At 36.4% G+C, this 22,967-nt stretch overlaps 1 protein-coding gene across 1 annotated transcript in view; it reads left to right on the top strand.

Moving 5' to 3' along the window:
* The window catches only part of SPAG17 (sperm associated antigen 17), a 91,376-nt gene that overhangs the window by 13,676 nt on the left and 54,733 nt on the right, over positions 1–22,967 (top strand). The window contains exons 4-9 of the mRNA XM_085069744.1: positions 9,223–9,354; positions 13,068–13,266; positions 15,403–15,597; positions 18,415–18,596; positions 21,513–21,677; positions 22,335–22,416. Of these exons, the coding sequence (XP_084925870.1) occupies positions 9,223–9,354; positions 13,068–13,266; positions 15,403–15,597; positions 18,415–18,596; positions 21,513–21,677; positions 22,335–22,416 (955 nt within the window). The remainder of the gene's footprint in view (positions 1–9,222; positions 9,355–13,067; positions 13,267–15,402; positions 15,598–18,414; positions 18,597–21,512; positions 21,678–22,334; positions 22,417–22,967) is intronic.

Below are 22,967 nucleotides of genomic sequence, written 5' to 3' on the forward strand. Positions count from 1 at the left end.
GTCCAGGTCTACTGATTTTTTGTATTCCTAGTTTTAAAAGCTGCTTTTTGTAACACTCTGTTGATAGAGCTGGAAATAATTGTTTCTCATAAAATGAGACAACCATATTATCTGTGGGTGTTTTCTAAATACAAAGAGAATAATCACTGATTAGCCCTACTTTGCTGCATCTATATCAACTATTCTATTGTTTCAATTCAATACCAGACCAATGCCATGTTAATGTTAATTTTTTTCTCTGATACAGTTAAAAAATAAACTTATCCTTATTTCTGCTGGCATATGTTGTCTCTCCTTTATTTCTTTTTCTTTCTTCATTGAATCTGAAATAGTGATGACTTTTAAATTAGACTGTTGAGGACCTTGTAATCCCACCTGGTTTATCTGAATTATCTCTGATATTCACACATGACAAGCAAGCAAACATTAGATTGCAAATCACATGCTGGAACTGTAAATATTTGAGCAGAAGAGAATATAAAATTTTGACTACAATTCATTCTACTTTTTGTCATCATTAGGTGAACACAGGACCTGTTTGATTCTCATGTTCCAGATCTGCACAGCAAATTGTTTTCATACAAAACCTCACTTTATTTTTACCTCCTTGCTAGCAGGGAAGCAGTGTCAGCTCTGAAACTTCAAACCTCTGGATGGATAAAAGCAGAGAAGCTCCAGGCTTACTGTCAAGATACATAACAGCCAGCCCTTACCACCAGGGTTACTGAGATATCAACTAGTTGTGCAGTTTCAATAAAGAAGCCAAAGAGATCCCCAAACTAGATCTTTCTATTGCCAAGCATAATATGCATAGTTTTGCAATAAAAATCCAGTTCAGTTGAGTGCTTGCATTTAAATCTTAATTAGTTCATGTTTTGTACAGCCCATTTAGAGGACTAAAAGGTTATTGGTTAGAAATAGAATTTATTGTTTTAAAATTATTTATGTCATATATGTTTTGGTTTTTTCTTCGGGTTTGTTGTTATTGTTGTTTTCCCCCCCTAAGATTGTGCTGCCATAATCCTTGGGAAATTGTATAATGTTCACAGTACTTTTGGCCTCAATAGGCAATAGACTGTAGCAGATAGATACAGAACAATCCTCAAGTTTTCTGGGTGTACATGAAACAGATTCCTCTTCTGTCACTTCCAACCTAAAATATAAAACCAAGATATTAAGAACTTCTGTAGGATAGTAAAACATAACAATTAACGAGGCCAAGTCAAAAAATTGAAATAAATTTTGCCAGGAAGGAGTGGATGTATAGCAGTTTTCAAACATTCCTGTGAATTTTTGCTTTGCTAGAAGTGTGAAGAGTGTAGACTTATGAAGTAAGGGTTGCTGCTGGTAAGATTATTTGAAGTGCTGGTCACATCAGGATGTAAAAAGAAGGTCCACTTTAGATTGGAACTGAATGTGTGTTTCCTGGGACAGGTGCTCCTACTATATTATGAAATTTTACATGTATTGTTATACTGTATTATATATAATTATATTATTTTATTATATGTAATTATAGTTAGGTAATAGATAAATTTAAAATATATAATTTTTATTTATATGCATGTGTATAATTGTTCAAAACTACCTCCTATTACTCACCCCAATGGGTATGAATTCCAGTTTAAAAAAAGTTAAGGATAGATATTCTCTTTCTAAATACCTTTCATGTCCTCTCTTCTCCTGAAGAAGAACTAGAAGAAGTAGGTCTTAAATACCTTATACCTTTCTATTACCTTATATTATTCTGTTGTCTGTGTCCTTCTTTTAGATTCTCTCATCATTCTGTCTAATAATATCTTCATAAAAATAAAAATAAAAATAAATTTTAAAAAAGAGGGCAGCACTAGGGAGAAGGAGTATGCATTTATTTGTGTTCATTGTAGTAAATTCCTGGGGCTGAAAAATCAAAAATGATGGGTTTAGCTTGATGTGAAAGTGAGCTTTCAATGTCAGAGACATAGCACTTATGGAAAGGAATATTTTCACCTGTGTACAAGCTCAGATGAGTTGTCTGGCACTGGGAGAAAAGTAAACTTAGTAGTAGCCAGGATATGGGTCACTGAAGAAAAAGGTTTCAAACATAATGTTAGTCAGGAGTGTTTTTAAGAAACCCTTTGGATTTCTGATGAAAACATATAATTAAAGCTATCATAGTTTTTTGCAAGTGTATAAGTGTGTATAGACAGTGTATAGACACAACACCACAACAAAGGTTGTGGTCAACATTAGGCTTTCTCAAAAGTAAAGATAACCCTATTAAAACCTAACCTTTTCACTCTAAATATGCATGTCAATAGAATTCTATTCCTAATAAAAGTTAGATTTTGTTTTCATTCCACTAGAAACAACTTTATTTTAAAAGTTGTTGTAAAATGGAACAGCTCAGGAGCCAAAACTTATCTAGTGTCATTGTTTTCATGAGAGGATTTGACACTAAAAACAACTTTGGCAGCTGTTCTGAATGGTTAGAAGGATAGAAAGATTTAGTTTTATTTTTCATTCCAGTACAAAACAAGTTTAATACTGCACTCTTAAATGTCATAATAAAATGGAGCAGTTCTTCAATCAGCCTTTGTCAAGTGGTATTGTGTGGATGCAAGTTAAGAGAATTTTATTGCAGAAGGACTTGGCCCTTACACTGTGTGCATACGCAGAGGTTTGACGTGCACACTTGGGAGTTGTTAAATGAATATGCCTCTTAGGGAGGTACTGGCTTCAGGGAAGGTTAAGGGACTTTAAATCCTGCTGTGGGCATTATTTACTCATCTGTTTTCAGCTCTTTTCTATCTGTAAACAAGCTCCTACCAGCTTGTAGTACAGATTATAGTATGTTTTATAAATGATCCACTGAATGAGGCGGTATATTTACCTGAGATATTTAGTGTCTTGTCTTCTGAGGAGGGTTTAACTCCTCTGCCTGCTAGTTCCCAATATTTAGGTCAATCTACTTGAGCGGATGTTAGGGAAGGAATTTGTTAATTTAGGTTTAGCATGTCTTTGCATCAGCCTTTGCCATTGTCAGAGCATCTGATGCCACTGCATGTTCAAGTGGCTTGTGTAGTCCTTTAAGTTATCCAATCTTATGCCTTCCATTTGGATTTATTTATTCCATGAGACAGAACCATTGTTGCTATGAACCAGTCAGTTCTATAAACTGTAGTTGTTTGCAGTGGGTTTCTTAAGTATCTCCAGTTCAGTATCCCTTTCCAGGAACAATGTGTCATGTTAAGGAGTACCAGCATTTCTAGATGTTAAAACTGGGAAAACAAGTCTCGATCTTGAGCAGGAAAACAATTCGTGTTTTCTAATTTCAGTTCCTAATATCTGCAAGGACAGGTTGTATTTTTTACATGAGGAAATTGACATGCACATCTTTTATTTTCATTTCAGAATAGCGACTCTTTATAGTTCTAATGCTAGGATTTTAGAAACATGCATTATTATTTTATTACTGCTAGTTGAAATTATTTGACCTGAGGCCATTCATAATACTCAAATTGCTGGCGATTTATTTTCTAGGAAAGAGAATTGATACCTTTTGAAATTCGTCTACCTATATAAAACCTGCTTTAGAACACTGGTGAGATTTTGGTTTTGCTTCACAGATTACAAGATTTCCTGCATACATGCAAAATGGTATAAAATTTCTGCTTTTTCTATGCAGGTTTTGTTGAAATGTCTGTATAATTAGAGGAAACAGCAGTTAAGTCTGTAAGAATGTCATCCTTGAAATGGTAGAGGGACTCTCTGAAGTAGCCAAAGGCAATGCTGTCTTCTGGTTTCTTGTCTTCAAAGTTTTCAGGGGACTGTAATTGGTTCGTTAAGGACGATAAAGTGTATGGCATTTTTCTCAAGTACAGCAACTAATCCCAGAATCCTTTGTCACCAAATTTAAAAAACCAAAAGCTCAAAGCCCTTTTGCAAAGCTGGACTAACCAAGGTGGAACGATCCTGCCTGGTTTTGTGATGCCAAGTCTACAAGGCCATTGAAACTACCCGGCTTGAGTGTTCTGACATGGCTTAGAAAACTCTGTCAAGATGTAGCTGGATGGGTTCTGCCAGCTCAAGGGTTAATCAGGCAATTTTGCTTCCTAAATCTTTTTGTTCCACCTCGGATTGGGTTCTCTTCCTAACCAGATGCAATGTTAGAGAAGCGTGACTAAATCTTTTAGCTTTGTGATGTTCATTGTGTGGATTCAGTTGGCTGAAATTGCTGGAGACAATTTACTTCTCAGAAGCTTAAAATACTCTGTGCCATAATGGAAAGATTTGCTGGGCAGATTCATCCTGCTGAAATGTAAACATTTCAGTATTTGATCATAGCAATATATCTCTTCATCTCAGCACAGATCACAACAGACTGGTCTGTCCTCTCTTTCTAAAAGGGTCTGGGTTCAGTAGGAATTTTTCAGAAATCACTTAAATGCTGTTTCAGCTATTGCCCCCAATCGGTGTTAAAAGGAAAGAGATACATGAAGGGTCACATGAGAAAACCTTCCCTATGGATGGAACTCCTTCCTGAGATAGCAATGCTAATGCCTGATATTCCCATCTCTGGGTATTTGTATCCTTTAAAGCAGTTTGGTTTTCATTGCAGCTAGTGGTTAGGAAGCCATTGGATATGTCCTAGATGGTGAGAGCTCCTGTATGAGCTCTCTAATAAAGCCAAGTGAATAGCCCTTCTAATTTTTATGTAATGTATTTTCTCATTTTTACTGAAATTAGATTATTCACCCTTTCCATTTTTCTTAAACCATTATTTAAGTACTTAGCATGACATTGTACATATGTGTTAGAAAGTCCTCATAGAGCATTGCTGAGATGAAACTAGTTAAAATATCCCCTCAGGTTGGACATTTTCTGTAGAGAGAGGTTTAGAGAACAGACTTTCTTACAATGGATATTTCTGAGAGTTTTCTGGTAACCAGATCAAGCTGTGTTGTGTTTTGGCAAAAAACAGACTCACTCATATGAGTGGCAAGTTATTTTTCTTGATTACAAGCAGCCATTTGCTTCTGCTTTGAGAAATGTTCTCACAACAGAAAGGAAGATATTTAGCACATGAACAGCGTTCATATTTGCTCAGTATTGCTTCATTATAGCAGGTTTATTTGAAAAGGACTCTGTGGGGTAGACGGAGTCATCAAATCCACTTTAATTATTTTTCATTCTCTGGAATACCTATTGGTATAATCTTCATTGATTAACAAGGTTTATTCATTTGGCTTACCTTAAGTTTTACAGTCTACCTTGTGGATAAGTAAGCTTTATATGGAGCTCTGCTCAGATATGCAATTGATTTACTGATTTCTGTGAGTCATTAATTCACCAGTGAAGAATAATGATTAAGCAAGTGATCTTTTGACATCATATGTAGGAAGAGGTTCTGAGAGTTAAAATGAAATTAGGTGCATGGTCTGATATGAGAAACTAAATTGTCTTTCAACACATTGGCGGTGTCATCTGAAAAAAAGTTGTTTCTGTTAGCTCAGATCCTTCCTGGTATTCTTTCAAAATGATTGGCTGTAGTATGCTTTAGTCAAGGAAATGAAATCAGCAGAGTCAGAAATACTTAATAGTATGTGTGAAGAAGTCTTGTTTGGAAAACACAATTGTCAGTATGACGCATGCAGCTTTTGTCCCCTACTCTGTCTTGAAAGTTGCTTCTGAAGGACACATAAGACTGGCAGCAGATAATAAAGATCCTTTTTTTCCCCCTGGTCTTATTACTTTGCTGAGGAAAATACATCTGAATAGTAATTAACAACGTGGTTGTGTAACTCATGTAGACTCTTGACTGATGACTATCCTGCTTCACATTGACTCAAATTGTGTCAGCAACTAAGGGATTTTACTTACTTGATTCTTCTAGGAACTATTATGTTTCTTTTAGGGAGGGTTATATGAGTCTGAGGTATATGTGATGGTCTGGATTTCTTATGGTTTCAAGAACAAGAGGGAAGACAGGGCTTTAGAAAGCTCACTCAGGATATGGGAGAACAATCCTATGAAGTGGCTGACCACTGTTCATAGCAAGCAGTGTTACTGCTTCCAGGTAGTAATAAAACTGTGGAAGTTTATAATCTAATTATCTTTTTGAAAGATTTTCTGATTATGATATCACAGCCAAAATGGTTTTGTATCTTGAAAAAAAGAGGCATTTCAAAGAAAGGCAGCACAAAGACTCTGACTTTAAATGCTTCCCTAACTTTTAAGACCTATCTCCTATCTCAGTGGCGCTGACATCTGTCAATAGTATAGGGTCACTTACAAGCACTCATGCAGTGTTTGAATGGCTTGAAATACATGCCCTTTGCACCAGACAACTAAATCTCTGCATGGTTCATACTGCCACCATATGAGATCAAATACTGCATCACCAAAGCCTTTCTGCACTTCACCAGTGTGACCCCTGCTGTGTGAGGAATGCTAAGTTTCCTCTTGCTTTAAAGGAAAAGAGGCCCTACCTAACTGAGTTTGTCCATCCAAGTTTCCATGGTTTCTCACATAAGAAAAAGATCATCACTGGAGGGATGAAGTATAGCCAATCTGTAACAAATCCACTTCATAGTATCCAAAAAACTTCCTTCTGTATTCCTACCAAGTTTTTGTCTTGAGCTTTTTTCCTTTCTTCTTTTCTTTTCTTTTCTTTTCTTTTCTTTTCTTTTCTTTTCTTTTCTTTTCTTTTCTTTTCTTTTCTTTTCTCCTCTTCTCTTCTCTTCTCTTCTCTTTTCTCTTTTCTCTTTTCTCTTTTCTTTTCTTTTCTTTTCTTTTTTTTCTTGTCTTCTTTTTTTTTTTTTAATTGAGGCTCTGTAGATTTTTAACTGCTTGTGCCAGGTGCCTGCATAATTCACAGAACCACAGATGAAGTGAATATGGATCTGTAGTAAATTTAATTTCTTTTATCTATTGTGCATGGATTGATCTATGTTCTGTCGTTAGGATTGGTTTTAATTTCCTCGTGTATAAAACAGATTTTACATCTCAGTATGAAAAACTATTTGCTTTCTTTGTATTGCCAAATGTAGAGTGCTCATTTTGTCTTTGTCTTATTTGTGTGACCTCTCTCCACAGTCATGGAATGTTCAATAGTTTTGGTTATACTTCTCTAATGGCTCACATAAGAAAATTCATCCTTCCTACCCACTCAAGTGTTGTCCAGCTGACTACTTCATCAAGTCTCTTCATTTCTGCATTCTCTATCTACAAAATAGGAATAATCATGATGCATTGCTTTTGACTGGTAAAATACTTTGAAATTCTCAGGAAGAATGGGGTTTAAGAATCTAAGCACTTTTTTCTTCTTCCACAAACAATAAATCACCAACTGCCATCAAGCTGGGTTACTATATATACACTTTTCAGGAATCCTTCCAGAATCCCTCCATTTCCCCTCTATTGTGTTTCAAGAAATGTGCAACTCATCTACATTAGGCCACTGAGAAGCATCACTTTCCATAGGCTGTTAACATCAATTGTGGAAAAAAACCTGTATGAGAATTTTTCTCTCTGAAGGAAATTACTCTGATATTTCTACCAATTTTTCTTTCTTTCAGAGCACAGGTTTGTGTGCCTAGCTCTGAGTGACTATTTTTTGTTGGAATAACTAGTAGTTCCTAGTGTGCCTACAGTCTGTGGGAATTTTTATGTCTTGTTCTTAACATATCATTAATTTTCTGCCATGGCTCTGATGTCAGTGGGTCTTTCCAGAAACCTTCTATGGTTGGCTTGTTGAGATAGGGACCAGTAAGTAATCTTACTTTGAATATGAAATATGCAAAACAAAATGAATCTTAATAATTATGTATCTTCCTTTGTGTATGTTAAGATCATTAGGTTTATTTGTGTTGGAGGAGCAGGATTGTTTTGGAAGGGTTTTTAAATGCATATGTTTTGGTTTGTCTCCCTATTATGCAACTCGGAAAAAATCTGAATTTTAAGACATTCCTTCTTCTGCTCCCTGCTTTCATTTGTATGAAACAATGATTCGGCATATAATAGCCTGGATTCCATTTTGCCTTTGTTTTATTCAGAGAAGCACTTTCAGCGCCTATGTTTGCTTACCTAGGCTTTAGGTGAGAAGTAAAAATTTCTAAACTAGGCAAGAATCTATGAAAGCTCAAGGCTAATGGCAGTGTTTGCATTAGACAAGACACAATTCAGTGAGATGCAGTGTGCACCTTCATTGTCTCAACATTAGCAAGCAAAATTGACACCATATGTGCCCAACTGTAATTGCTCCATGAGGAGAAAAGAGAAACATGTCAGAACATTTGAGTAACACCTAATTCAGCCCATGGTTATAAATAAAGCTGATGGTTGCTTAAAAACAAAAGTAAGAAAATATTATGGTTATATTATTCCTCAACAGTGCTTCCTACATAGGTGAACTTTATTACAGAGACAACACAAGTGAAAAGAAACATATAACAACTTTTTTATGGTATTTTTATGTTATTTTATTTTTTTCGCAGTAAATAAAGTAGTTATGAGGCTCCAAGGAAAACGGCCCAGATGTTAGTGAGTTGTATGAAATTTAGTGGAAACAAGCTGTAAAAAACATAGTCATAAAACAGCCTGTCAATGCCACACATCTGGACAATGCAGCTGTATGTTCCTGCTGCTGTCATCGCCCTAAGAAAACTCAATAGCCTTATTTCACCCCAATTAGGCTGCATACCAACAGAATCAGAATTACACAGGGAGGGGGTGTGTTTTCACCAAGACAGACCCTCTCAAATTCCCTTCGAGAAGTTTTTATCTTTCATTCAGGGCTTGTGCCTCAGACACTGGTCACTTTGTAAACAGCACTCCAAACTATTCCCCTTGATTTGCTATCTGTTACGTGCATTTTAATTTACTGCTTTACAATATGTAGTTGCTTAATGTTGCTTCTTTGTTTAAAACCTAAAGAAAATTATATTTTCCCATGAGAACTCTCTGTCTGTTGACATTTTCATAAATCATAAAAGTTTTTTTCTATTCTAGTTTTATCTCATACTATAGCCAATATAACTTCATTCGAGGTCTTTGGAACCAAAGAATAACTGTGTGTCTTACTGATATGTTGTTTTTCTGGAAATGTGGCCATTTTGATCCACATATTGTACAATGTGAGATAACACTTCCTCATTTCGGCATGCAAATAAATGTGTGTCAAGTGCACTATTAAAACTGTGCAAGTAATAGTTTTGTTGTGATTTTTTTTTTTCTCTGCAGGTGATGGAATTAGCCAAAGTCTTTCTGGACAGGGGTGAAGAAATTCCTGTAACTCTAATTGGAAAGCTGTTGAAATTTCAATTGCTTTGTCTCAAAGTGAAGGACCTGAACAGAAGAGAAGAGGAAATGAAGGTACTATAGTATGCCCTAAGAACATTATGTCTTTGAAGACACTTCTATTCTAGTGTTATTTCCGTAAATTCCACTTTCTTCGCATATTTGGCTTTCCAGAACTTTAATTAATGAGAAATGTGATTAGAAATATCTTCTAATTATATTTTGTGGATGAAGTTCTCAATTATTCAAATGTCAGTGAGAGCATGGGAAAAAAAATAAATACTATACAAGAACGCTTTGCTAGAGTGAGAGCTAGTAATGACTTAGCTGAGTCTTAGGACCAGTAGAAAACAGAGCTAAGAACAGGTTTCAGCTAAATGCATCTCTGCTGAAGTAAAGGTAGGAGAGGTTGTTCCTTGGGAGGTATCAAGGTTAGATGCAGAGCAGGCTATGAAGGAGTTACTGTTATGAATCTCGTCTCTGAAGGGAATTTGGAGATGTTATCTCTTCCATCCTCAGGATGATATTTACATAAACTATTCCTGGCAGATGTTTGTTGAACCTTTTATTAAAACTTTCCACTGGTGTGACTTTGCTTTTCCATGGCAATCAGTATTATTTCTGAACCATCTCTGCAATGCACCAATTTGAAAAAGGTTTCTGGTTTTACCAACCCCACTATATTTAAACCCATTACTGTTTCACTTCTCACTGTGTATGGGGACAACATTACACTCCATTCTACAGAAATCTATTATATATTTAACTAAACAAACACAAATATGTCATGGTTTCTAATTTTTGATGACGCATGTTCCTCTCCTCTGAACTCTCTCAAAACAGTACATATTTTGAAGTCTGCTTCTCAGAACTGGGTAACACATTTTCCAGTGTTTCCAAAACTTGCTTCCATATGTTCTCCAAGGTTGTCTCTACTGGCTCCAAGGTTGCCTCAGACAGATTGCTGATGTGTTCTAGGAGGAATTTCACCAAGCTTGTACAGAATCACAGATCAGACCTTTAATTTATTTCTAACATCTTTTGGAGTTGTCAGTGGTACGTTTCAACAACTTACTGAACAGTTGGTTTTGCTATAGTCTTTTTCCAACAAATGTTCATGAAACTGAAGACCATTATCAGAAAGTCATATAATTGCTGCAGTAAGTTTACCCTGTTAATTATCAAAAACTATAATGTGAAATGTGATGACATGGAGACATAAGCAGTTTGTGCATGAAAAAGATGCAAGAAGAAAACTGTTGAATTGCTTTTGAATAGTTAAAAAATCTGTAAATTTTTTTATCAGCAGTTTTATTTGTGGGAGTAGTTGGTGCATGAAGGGTAGCACACCACCACAAGAACATTAAATGCTAAGTGATTAAATTAAAATTGTGTCCTGTTCCCACAGAAGTCAACTTTTTAGGAAATGATACTGTAAACCACAGACATACATGAAGAGTAAGATAAAAACAATGTGTTTTCAAACTGAAAAGGAATTGAGAGGCTGAAGCTATAGAATAGATTGTTTATACTAAATTGAGGAAAAAATGGCTTTTCTCTTAGGTAGCAGTCGATTTTCGTAAGTGAGCTGTAAAACAAAAATTTGAATTTTAGTGGCACTTCAATAGTAAAATGGAGTCTTTGGATTTTATTTAGCAAGATTAGTCTTGTAACTGTAATTTTATTTCTCTACGTAATTTGAGGATAATGAGTGTTGAAGGTTCTCTGGAACTTCCAGTTTCTTCTCTGTTTCAGCCAAACTGTCTGCAAAAGTTGTTCCCTCCTTTGAATTATATCTATATCAAAGTGTGACAGGCAAACATGAGAGCAGCAGTTGAAGGACAGAGTCAAGAACTGGAGGGCTCTTGGCTATGAGGATGCTCTGCAGTACCAAGTGGGCAGAAACTGACTTCTAGTTTAGAGTTCTGCCTCTGAACTGGCTGCCATAAAGTTTTAATCCTTTCCAATTACTTGTACAATACAAGTTCTGTTGCCAACAATTTGGGTGTTGAAACCAGGATTTTACTCACAATCAGTTCTCAGAAAAAAAACCATATCTGTCCCTGGTTTGTGTTTTTTTTAGAATAGACACCAGTTAATAGAATGTATCAGCAGAACTAATATAACATGTAAATAAACAAAAATAAGGCATTAGGAAATTTCTGTATTTCATTAGGAGCAGGAGCTTGTCAGAAACTGACAGGTGTATGTATTTAAATTAACATACAGAAGAGAAGAGTGTCTATGAATTAGAAAACTGAGGTAGTAAAATTCTGTAATATGAAGCTTAAAATAACAAAATTGCAGAAGTTAATGGAATATTAAAAACTCCACAAAAAGCTGAACCTTGTAGGGAAGGAAAAATATGACATTGAAAGGAAAAAGAAAGAGTGCTAGAAAGGAGAGACTTTTACTTTCTAAAGTATTAATGTCAAGTAATGTTCTTTGTTAGAATCTTGGCAAGTCCAGAAATGTCTCTGCTAATTCGAGAATTACTTAAAATTATGCAGATGCAATAGATGAAGTTGATAGTGAACTTTGTGGCATGATGGTTGTATCATCTGTTTGGTGTGCTCATCAGCTTAGAATTCAAAGAAATACTGTCAAAAGCTCTAATTTGAAATGTCAAAGGTGGAAAAAAATTGAAAGAAAATAATGAAAGTCTCCAAATCCTTCATTTCACAGTTCAAATAGTTTCAGGAATCTGTCAAAGACATTTCTAAATTTTACAGAAAGGAAATTCGTGAAGAAAGGGACAAGCAGGAAAAGGTTTTCTGTTTTGATTTTGAATTTGAACGAAGTACAGCTTCCACAGCTGGAAAGTCTGCTTTTTAGCTGGATCTAGAGAAAGTAACTATTACGAGTTAACTGCCCTCTCTCATTTTCATGAAGGGCTTTTCTCATTGCTTTAATAGCATTTAAAGTGACACCAGCAGCATTGTAACTGTAAGTTAAGTTAATATCTTTTTATTTTACTTAATTTAGCTTTATAATCCTGCAATGTAATTTTTGCATAGTTTGAATGTAGTATTTCTGCTGGGCAAAAATAAGGTGGAGACTTTCTTGCTTTACAGAACCTACTTTACCTCAATGTATTTTGGATTGTTTTAATTTTAGACCAATTCTCGATTTCCTGGATTTATAGCGTGAGGCTTTGAGATACTTACAAAATCATTTTACGTCCTCTACTCCTAAATTACTGGGAAGAGCTATATGTAGGTGTTTTTGTTTGAAAATAATGAGAATGGCTGAGTAATATCCTGTGTGCAAGTAACACAAGACTCTTGATTCTAGTTTACATTAGACAGGTATTTGCATTGAAGGAAAATAATGCTGGTGCCATTTTACACCATACTCATGAGTGTTAACAGAGATGTTAAAGATATTAACAGATATTGTGGTTTCACCATATTTCTCCTCAGTCCAAGGACAGTTTCTGGCTGATGCAAGTGCTGTAGTGGAGGTAACTAAAGCACAGGGATTTTTTACTCATCTTTCTACCCAAATGCATTTTGTTAGTTTGGTAGGTATAATGTCTACCTAGCTCTTGCAGTTCCTTTTAAATGGGAAGTTTTAGCATTATGATTGACTAAGAATATATAAATAATTGAATTATATGTTTGAGCAGGAAAAAGCAGCATGTTCAAAACAGCTCCACCACATGAATATTATCACAGCTGAGAGGGAAAAGTGTTGAAATAAAAAAATTGAACACCTAAAGTTTTACAACAGTCTGACCTTTGTTCTGCACAAAGGCTACAATGACAATTTCATTTATTCATCATCAGGCAGAAAAGAAACAAAAAGAAAAAGAGAAAGAGAAAGAAAAAGAGAAGGAGAAAGAAAAAGAAAAAGAAAAAGCTAAACCTCCTGATAAGACACCTGGAAAAGAAAGTAAAGCAAAAAAGACACCAGCACCACCCCCTGATAAAAAGGACACCAAATTGAAAAAACGGGGAGAAGTGGAAGCGAAAAAGAAATACATTGGTATGTAAAAACTGCAGATACACTCCTGATAAAGTTTTGGATTACTTTCTTTTGTTCCATGTTGAAACATCAAGACCTATTTGGCAATGTCAAAGCTTTGCCACTTTGCATTTGAAGAGGGCACTGTGTTCTGCTCAGCATTAGGATGGATTATGCAGTCCAAGATAAGATATATGTGGCATGTAGACATCAAAATGTTTTAGCATATGTAAGACTAAAAGAAAGTAGCTAAACAAATCCTACAGAAAGATTTCAGAATAACTATATGTTTCAGTATCCAAAGGTGGCTTTCTCCTTATTCTATAAATTTAAACAGAGCTGACAGAGTTGTCAAGCCTGCCAGTGATGAAATTTTTCCTAATTTTTCCTAATCCAATCTAAGCTTTCCCTCTTTATATTTGTTTTAATACAGCTGTATTAAAAAAAAAATAAAAAGACCATGCCTTGAATTCAAATACAGTCTATATCTGTTTCTGATAGCTAATAGTAATTTTATCATTCATCCCTAATACATTATCACCTTTCAGAAAATAAAATATTTCTGCTTTTGAGTTATCTTGGAATTACTTGCACTGATGTCTTCCCTCTCTTGAATATGAGCTAGTCACTGAGAATTAGAACTGATTGTTATCCAATTATGATTATTAGCATAATCATAATTATAATTTTTAAATGGCAGGCAGTCTTCAGCATGTATGCATTGGAATTTTTGGATCTCTGTAAGTAACTTTGCAGACACCTGTCTTTTTTGCTAAAAATTATTAATGTTCAGTAATTGTATGTGCTCACACAATAACTGTAGTAACTGAGACATAAATTTATGTACTTCAGTTTCAGTACTAGGAATGAAATAATAATTTCGTTTTCTTCTGGTTTTGATTTTTGCTTTATGCAATATATGTGCTGGACTGCTGGCTGCTTCCTCAGTCAGTCTCTCTCTAAATTTCTCTGTTATTTTATATTTAGCTAATATTACAAGCAACAGAGAGCCTGCTGCTTCAGGTGGTAGCAGCATTTGCACAGCCCTGGCTATATATCTGAGCACAGGCAGATGTCAGTGCCAGGCTACCTTTTTTCCTCCCTTGGATAAATGAGTCCCACGAGCTGAGGAGTCAGTAAAGCACTTAGACATGTGATGTGTTAGTAAGCATAGGAAAGGATCTTAAGGCTAAATAGAGTATAAAGCTGGTTTTTTTTTTTCTTTTAGTGCAGGATAGTTTGCACTAACTCTGTGTGTTTCAGCATTGATGGAGAGATATAGGACCTGCAGCAGGCAGTTTCTGTTAACTTAGGGTAAATAACTGTACTGAATTAATTCAATCATTTGATTCCTGTCTTACTACCTATATTTCTCCATAAGCCATAAAGGGAAATTACACAGAGCTTCTAGAGAGTCAATTTTTACTTATATTATGCTTAACCTTTTGCTTTGGTACTGAAGTGTTGCTATGCATATTTCTATATAACTGCTAAGCCCAAATAGAACAAGGACTCAGTCAAACTTCTCATCTGCACTTTAAGATGATTTTGGATACGCCCCTGCCAACTAAAAGGACTAGAGTGAGGTGGTATTACCAGCTGATGAGGATTTTGACAAGAATTACATCTAGTGAACATGAACCTGCTGGGTAGGGAAGAGTCAGCACTGAGTCAACTAGTACCTGCAGCTAATCCTTTGAAATTATTACAACTCATGTAATCTTTCATGTAAGACACAGTAACTTACTCTGTGTATGCTCCAGCTTTATGCAGGATGAACCAGAATAGCTTCAACTACCATTAGAGCATGTGGATATGTCCTGAGACTAAACTCCTTAGAGAAGAACGATTATAGAAATGCTGCTACAGCGTTCTGATTATAATCAGCTTCTGCAGTTTTTCTCCAGGTCCTTCTCCAAACAATTATTACTTCTGACTTGTATTCTTCCTTCTGTTTTCTAGGTGGTTTGGTGTGGAAAACTTTAGTCTAATGCACATAATATTTTTGAATTTACATGGGATTTTCCCAATGAGATTATAAAATAATCTCATTTCGCTGACCTTAATTTGCATTACCCCATATAATCAAGAAAAAGCTAAATTTGTTTAGCTGATGAATGTCCTTGCTATAATCTGTTTTTGTTGTGTTTTGAACAGATGATGAACCAGAGGATGGTGCTCATCATTACTTTATAATTCTGGGTTTCCCAAATCTTCAGTTGTTGCCTGTGTTGGCTGACCTTGGGATTAACATTTCAAGTGTAATTCAAATTTCTTCTGAGAATTACGAGCCATTGCAGACATACTTGGAAGCAAGTAAACTTGAAGCAAAATCTTTAATTTCACCTGAAGGTAATCTCACCATAAAAAAATTGTAGAGGGAAGATAATTTTATATCCAGGACAAAACTGTTCTGGCTGTCTTTTTCTCCCTCTCCATGCCTTGTGTTTGTGCATGCTACATATGAGCAGCTGTGTTTGCTATTGCCAAAATGGTATTGCCATTGGTTGGCCACCAAACCAAATGGTTTGCCAGTGCAAAAACTAGACAGTAGAAAGAGGGACTGACTAAGCAGGCAGTGTTTGCAGCCACAGTAGCCACCAAAGAACATTTTATCAAATGCATACTTCCATGAATTGTTAGGAAGGTGCTCTAGTAAGAAAATTTGACTCATATGATAATTTCAAGGAGAGTGGACAGTTGGCCACTTTGAGACTGTGGCCCCAGCCACAAGAGAATATGCCACAGAGTAACAATATGTAATTGTACTCAGCTGTCCCCAGGCTGTAACACCTCTCTTGAACTGGGATCCTGGTAAGCAGCTTTACCCAAGCTAAATATGACTTTATCCAAGTCATCAGTGATGGCTGACTATACTGAGCTGTAGTGACATAGCCAGTAGGTCAAGGGTAGTGGGTATTCCTGGTTACTTGGCTGTCACGAGAATATAGTTATGAACTCTACAGCACAAGAAAGATACTAATAAACTATTCAGTTGTCCTAGGTTACAATATAGATGTACTCAGTATTCTATTATCACCAGCTGTGGGCTGTTAGCTGTTATCTCCTGCTATGACCCACCCCTGATAACAGACAATGGGCCATCAAGGACCCACCACACAACTCATGGACTTATCTCATCCTATTGTGAGATGCTCTGCCCAGGAGGGAGGAGCCAAGCATTTCCACCTGAATATAACCTGGCCTTGGAACTGCTCAAGGTAGCCCTGTCTACTGGGTTCCCAGAGGGCAAGAGTTACTTCTGGACCATCAGCTGGAGACCAGACCTTCACAAGATCACCACTTCAACTGAAATACTTCAGTTGGACTGCTACCGCCACCCTAACCGGGTGTCAGGTTGTATCTGACTTTGTCAGTGCTTTTCCTTCTTTATTTAACTTATTTTATTTAATTTTCCTATTAAATTTTAATCCTGACTTGCTATCTCCCACTGGTTTGTTTTCAAACTCATGCATCAGTCCAACCTCCCTGTAAGGACTGGCTAAAGGACCTTGGAAGAAGAAAAGGTGTTGTGATCATGAATGGCTTGTGGAAATTTCAAGCCCCAGAGTCTGGAGCAAGACTCTTGGTAGAGGTGGATCAGGTTAGGGATTACTCAGACAGATTGGACATACATAAATCCATGGGAGCTGATAGGATGCACTCAGGCATACTGAGGAGCTGGCTGTGATGTCACTGCAAGACTACTGTCAATTACTTTTGAAAAAACATGTCAATTGGAAAATGTGCCCGAAGACTGGAGGAAAGTATCACTTCTGTCTTCAGAAATGGCAGGAATGACTCAGGAATCTAAAGGCCACTCAGACTCTTCTCGATCTCTGGGAAGATGGTAGAACAGCTAATCCTGAAAATGTTTCCAGGCACATGAAGGACAAGGAGTTGGTCAATTGGCATGGATTTGCTAATGGAAGTCGTTCTTAACCAACCTGATAACCTTCTACAACAAAATGACTTGATAGATGAAGAGAGAGCAGTGAATATTGTGTGCCCTGACTCAGTAAGACCTCTAGCACTGTCTTGTCATAAAAAAACTGGATAAGCAAACACTGAGCTGCATTGAAACCTGGCTGAACGTCCTGGCCCAGAGGACATCATAGTGTTTTGGTGGTATGAGTCCTGCTCAACATCTTCATTAGTGATCAAGATGGTTCCCTCAGCAAGTACTCTCATGATAGAAAACTGAGAGGAGTGGCTGAAACACCATAGAATTGTGCTGTTGTTCAGAGGGGCCTCAACAGGATGGAGGAATGGGCTGGCAGAAACCTCATAAAGTTCAGCAAGGGCAAAGTTCTGTACTAATTCGTGGTGGGGGCTGACTGGCTGGAAAGCAGCTCTGCACAGAAGGACTTAGGGGTGGTAGCACTAAGCTGTGCATGAGCCAGCAGTGTGCCTTTGTAGCAAACAAGATTTGTGGTATCCAGGGCTTGAACTTTCTTTTGTACTCAGCACTGGTGAAGCCACACCTGGAGTTCTGTTCCAGTTCTGGGCTCCTCAGTACAGGAGAGATATGGAGCTACTGGAGAGAGTCCATCAAACAAACACAAGTCTGTTCAAGGGACTGGAGCATCTCTCATATAAAGAGAGGCTGAAGGAGCTGGGAATGTTTCCCCTGGAGGAGAACAAGCCTGGAAGGAAGGCATCAATGTGCCTGAAGGGAGTGTACAAAGAAAAGGAAGCCAGGCTTTTTTATCAGTGGTGTTCAGTGACAGGACAAGAAGCCATGCCAAAAACTGAAACACGGAGGTATTACCTGAAGACAAGGAAATACTTGTTTACTGTGAGGGTGACTGAATGCTGTCACAGATTGCCCAGAGAGGTCATGGAGTCTTCATTCTTGGAGGTACTCAAAAGCCATCTGGACATGATCCTGGGCAGTCTGCTCTTGGTGACTCTGCTTGAGCAGAGGAGCTGTACCAGATGACCCCCACAGGTCCATTTCAGCATCAATGACTCTGTACTTGAAATAGAAGACACTGGCAAGATATAAGTGGGGATGTTTTTTAATCCCAAAGTTGGGTGTCAGATCATTGCTGAATCTCTGAGGATGGAAATATTTTAATGGTACTTAGAAAAGACTGATATATGATTTGTGCTTTATGTAAAAGGGAGGCATTGTACCATGATTTGTCAAATCCTTATATATTTTAGATGCAGAAGCAGAAGAAAGAAAGAAAGATGAAGCTAACAAAGACCTGAAAATATTTTGGAAATACCTGGAGCCAGTTCTGAACAGTGGAAAGTGTGGATCAAGTCTCTTTGATATTGCCAGGTTTCATCACGTGGTTAAGGAAAGTGACTTTCCCCCTGATTGGTCAGACAAGGAAATGTTGGTCAGTAAATTCTGTTTTTACAGTGCATGGCATGCTTTAGGATTTGTAACTTTCAAGAACACTTTAAGAATTTAATCTCAAATCTTCTCTGAAACAGAACCAGAGTAGTTAGTATAGTTGTAATCTTAAACAAAAATTATTTCCCATGTATCCAACAACTTTATTCAGCATTTTTTCACAAGGAGTCCTTTGAATAAAAATGCCTGATTTGGAGTTTCTTAATATTGTAGGCCACAGCAGAAGAGTTTTTAAATAGTTTGAGGTTTTAAATTTATTCAGCGTCTTTATGGACCTAGTTTGCATCTTGTTAGAGAGTCATATGTGTGTATGAAATAACCCAGATGTAATATTTTTGTCCTCAAAACACCAGACCTACTTACTGCATCTTAGAACAGTCACATGAGAAAAAATTAAGATGAATGCAAGAATGCTTTTTGATGCACGTTGCTTTATCATGCTCGGTACTGCTTCTTTTTGTGTAAAACATGGCTCTAACTTAATACTCATTATAGGCTGCTGAGTCAGGACTGTTACTGGGCATTGAAGAAGAAAGTGAATCATTAGAAATTTTTTCCATCTTAGATACTCAAGTGTAGTGAGCTAAAAGAGTCCAGTATTTTTCAATCTACAGTGTCACCAGTAAAAAATACAAACTGCTAAAGCAAAATAAGGCAACATGCTATAATTTAATCTGTTGTATTTGTAGCCTATATTATTAGGGTTAAAGGACATTCTAGGGTTAAATTACATTCTTCTAACCCTTATTTATAGTACACTAGATTCAATGTACAAACAACATACAGTGGTTTCCAAAGCATTCTTTAAAAATGCCTTAATTGTGGAAACAGGTAATTTGCTACTTATAATATTACTTATTGTTATACTCTTTATATGAGCTTACAGTGGAAAGATTCTTTTGGGGAAAAAAGTTTTTATATTCCCCATAATAACATGTCACAGCAGACTGTTTCTGCTTTTGAATATCCTGCAAGCACCTATCTTATAAATGAAAAAAAGGAAAAATGATCTGCAACTGAAAGTGTTTCAGCAGACTGAAGTTATAATTTCATGAGGCCTACAGAAGTAAGAAAGTTTGTAAGTTTTTAAAGAAACAGGTGGGGAGCATATAAGTTCTGAAATCATAGGTAGATAAAGTAAGTCTGTGCTTGTGGACTTGCTGGAGAATCTATGAGTCCAAGCTTGCAGTATCTCTGGAGTGGAAGATACACAGAAGGAAAAATCTTGTGACAAGTTGTTAGACAATTATATAAAAATGAGAGTATTGCAGACCGCAAGTAGTCTCTGCACTCAGATTTGAGATATTTAGAAAGGAAATACTCTCAAAAATATTTTCTTTGTTGAAGAGTCACGAATGGTTACACTTGAAAAACTTTTTTGACAAGTATCTACTTCTGAGGAAAGACCAGGAAAATTTAATCACAAAATTGTAATTACACTAAACTGTACCTGGACCCCATTGAGTAGCATCAGATTTTGTTGCTTATGACTTTGTAAAAAATCTGGTTTAGTTTAAAAACTGTGCATTAAAAACTCCAATATTTTAATTAAAACTTTTACTTGCTCTAGTGATATCTTTTAAGTAATATATGAATGGAAAGGTGTTATACTAACCCATTCTGCCGAAGAGTATTGAATTGGGAAAACAAAGGTGCAAGAATATTAATGAACATTCTGTTTTTGCATATAGAATTTCTTACCCAAGTATCTCTTCCAGTCCTTAAATGCTATGAAAACTGTGACAAGTATTCCATAACTCATCAGTGATTTGGGGTTGCCTATTTTCCAGTGTTTTAAAGAGGCACCCACTTGAGGAAAGCAGATGCTTAAGGGTTTGTTGTTTTTCTTAGTACTTAATGTCAGTTGTGTTTCTTTGCTGTGTTTTATTTTAAGAAACTTAAAATTGAGACATTCAATGTTGTTAGCCATCTCTTAGAGGCAAGTTTCTAAGTACAAGAGACTTGCCCTACTTTCACAAGGGTGGAAGAATCACTCAGAAAAGGACTTCTTACAGAAATTGTCTAAAAGTTATAATAATTCCATCCTTTCCACAAAGTCCAGGAGGTACAGGGGAAGAACATGTCCATTAAAGCTGCTGAAAACTTGAGTGTTTCATGTGGTCTCCAACAGGGTTTTGGTATTTGTACAAAAACATTTAATATGTAAAGTAGCAATTGCTATTATTCTTTTTATTCCTCCCAAGCTTTGGTGAAAACCACAGTACATTACCTCAAGAACCATAACTCTTTCCTTGTCAGACTTTTGTAGATACAGCACTCTCCCTTTGGGCATTTGGGCAGTTTGCTGACATTCCTTCACTCACAACCATGGATTTCAGAATGCCATTCTTGAGGCTTTCTTTATTTTCAAAGGGCAGCAGAAAGAAAATAATATGAGATAACATTAATTACCTGGTTGAGGATTTATTTTTTATCCTTCCAGGGCAGGGGAATGATTGACATTGCAAATATGGTGCATGTTGCTGACTAGTAAAAATGTACATAATGTACTTGTAAATGTACTAGTAAAAATGTATATAAACAAGATACTTTAATTTTCCTTTCCCAGGCCTTCCCATCCAGAAAAATAAGTTAAATTCCATTTGCAAGATAGCAGACCTTGAACAGTTACTGTTAAGACAAGTTAGCCTTTATAACAACTAAAGCACTTAGGTAATATACAGTTCATACTGTGCTGTGGCAGTGCTAAGGCAAATAAAATTAAGGAGGCTTTAGAATAACTCTATAAAACATTCTAAATAAGTGGAGGAAAAAAGCTTTTGGAAAATTTATAAACAGATGTAGATCTGCTGGTTATAGAGCTAATGACTCCTGTCACTAAATTATGTGATACTTTTGTGTGCAAACTCCATCCTTTGTATCTGATTTTCTCTCACAGCTTGCATTTGGCACTGTGCTGTTTGAACACATTGCTTGTTTGATGTATGACTGCCTGGACTGGAGAAGACAGCATTGCAACTACTTGGAAAACACCGAATTTATTAATGTGTCTATGTTACCAGAGAGAAAATCACCACCACCACCACCATCACCTGAAACTGAGGCAAAGATCTTTTTCTTCTTGTAGGGAATAACTAGTTATAGGCTAGAATTGCCTATCTTTAATTTTGATTCAAAAACTTCACCTCGGATCATCACTTTGAGTAATTCTCAGTGAATGGAATTTGTATTTTTATCTCTAACATTTAAAGCCTCAAAAAAAAGGAAAAAAAATAGCTGAGCATTGGGGGAACAGAAAAAAGTAGATTGCAATGGTCCTACAGGCATGAAGTATTGCAGGTGTAAAAATTCCTTAAATAGCATCTGATGATACATTCTTGTGTCTAAAAAATCGATATGCTTACACAGAGCTATTATGCAATGTTGCAGTTCTGTGAACTGTCAAAAAATATTGTTAGTTCTATGCAAGATCAGTTTCTTTATTTTTATTCATAGTAGACAAAAGTTTAAGTGAGAAGTAGCTTATTAGAACATGCACTAGTGGCAAAGAAAAAATTGACTTGTTCCATCTGTAGCAGTACAACTGATCGCTCATTTAAAGCATTTATAAAACTACATTCTTACTATCTTGTTCCATTTAAAAGTTTAGCCTCTAGGATGAGTAACCAAACCTAATGAAATTAATTTCTCTCACTTATTTGTGCAATACTCACTTGTTTTATGGTTTCTGATTTTTTCATCTTTATTTTTGTTGATTTAGGAACCACCAGTGCCACCAATGACACCTACAAAGAAAAAAGGGAAACCAGAAGAAATTCTGACTACAGTAACCTTGTCAGAAGGTGTGTTTAAAGGATTGAAGCAGTCATCTGTAGCTGCTCACTCTGTCAAACCATTCATTCATATGGCAGCACAAATCCTCAAAATGATTTGTGCAGTAAGCTGAAGATGTTGTGTATCCTCATGAATACATTGTGGAAGTGTTTGGAAACTGCAGTGGTCATAACCAAGCTCTTTAGAAAATCACTTTTTCTATCTGTTCCTAGTCACAGTCAGATTTAGAAGATCTCGGTAATGTACTTTGTTAGACTCTTTTTAATAAATACTATCTGAAGGTTCACAGAATATTCTGAGTAGGAAGGGACCCACAAGGATTACTGAGTCCAACTTAGCCTTGCATAGGAGAGCTCCAAGGGTCACACCAAGTGCCTGAAAGCATTGTCCAAATGCTTCTAGAACTTGATCAGGCTGGTGCTGTGATCAGTGCCCTGGGGAGTCTGTTCCAGCGCCCAAACATCCTCTGGGGGAAGAAACTTTTTCTAATAATCAACCTGAACCTCCCCTGACTTGAGGTGAGGCCACCCCAGTGCAGAGCAGAGCTGGATAATCTCCT

The sequence above is a fragment of the Lichenostomus cassidix genome, chromosome 1, assembly GCF_008360975.1.
Source record: "Lichenostomus cassidix isolate B80296 chromosome 1, HeHo_3.0, whole genome shotgun sequence".
Taxonomy (NCBI): domain Eukaryota; kingdom Metazoa; phylum Chordata; class Aves; order Passeriformes; family Meliphagidae; genus Lichenostomus; species Lichenostomus cassidix.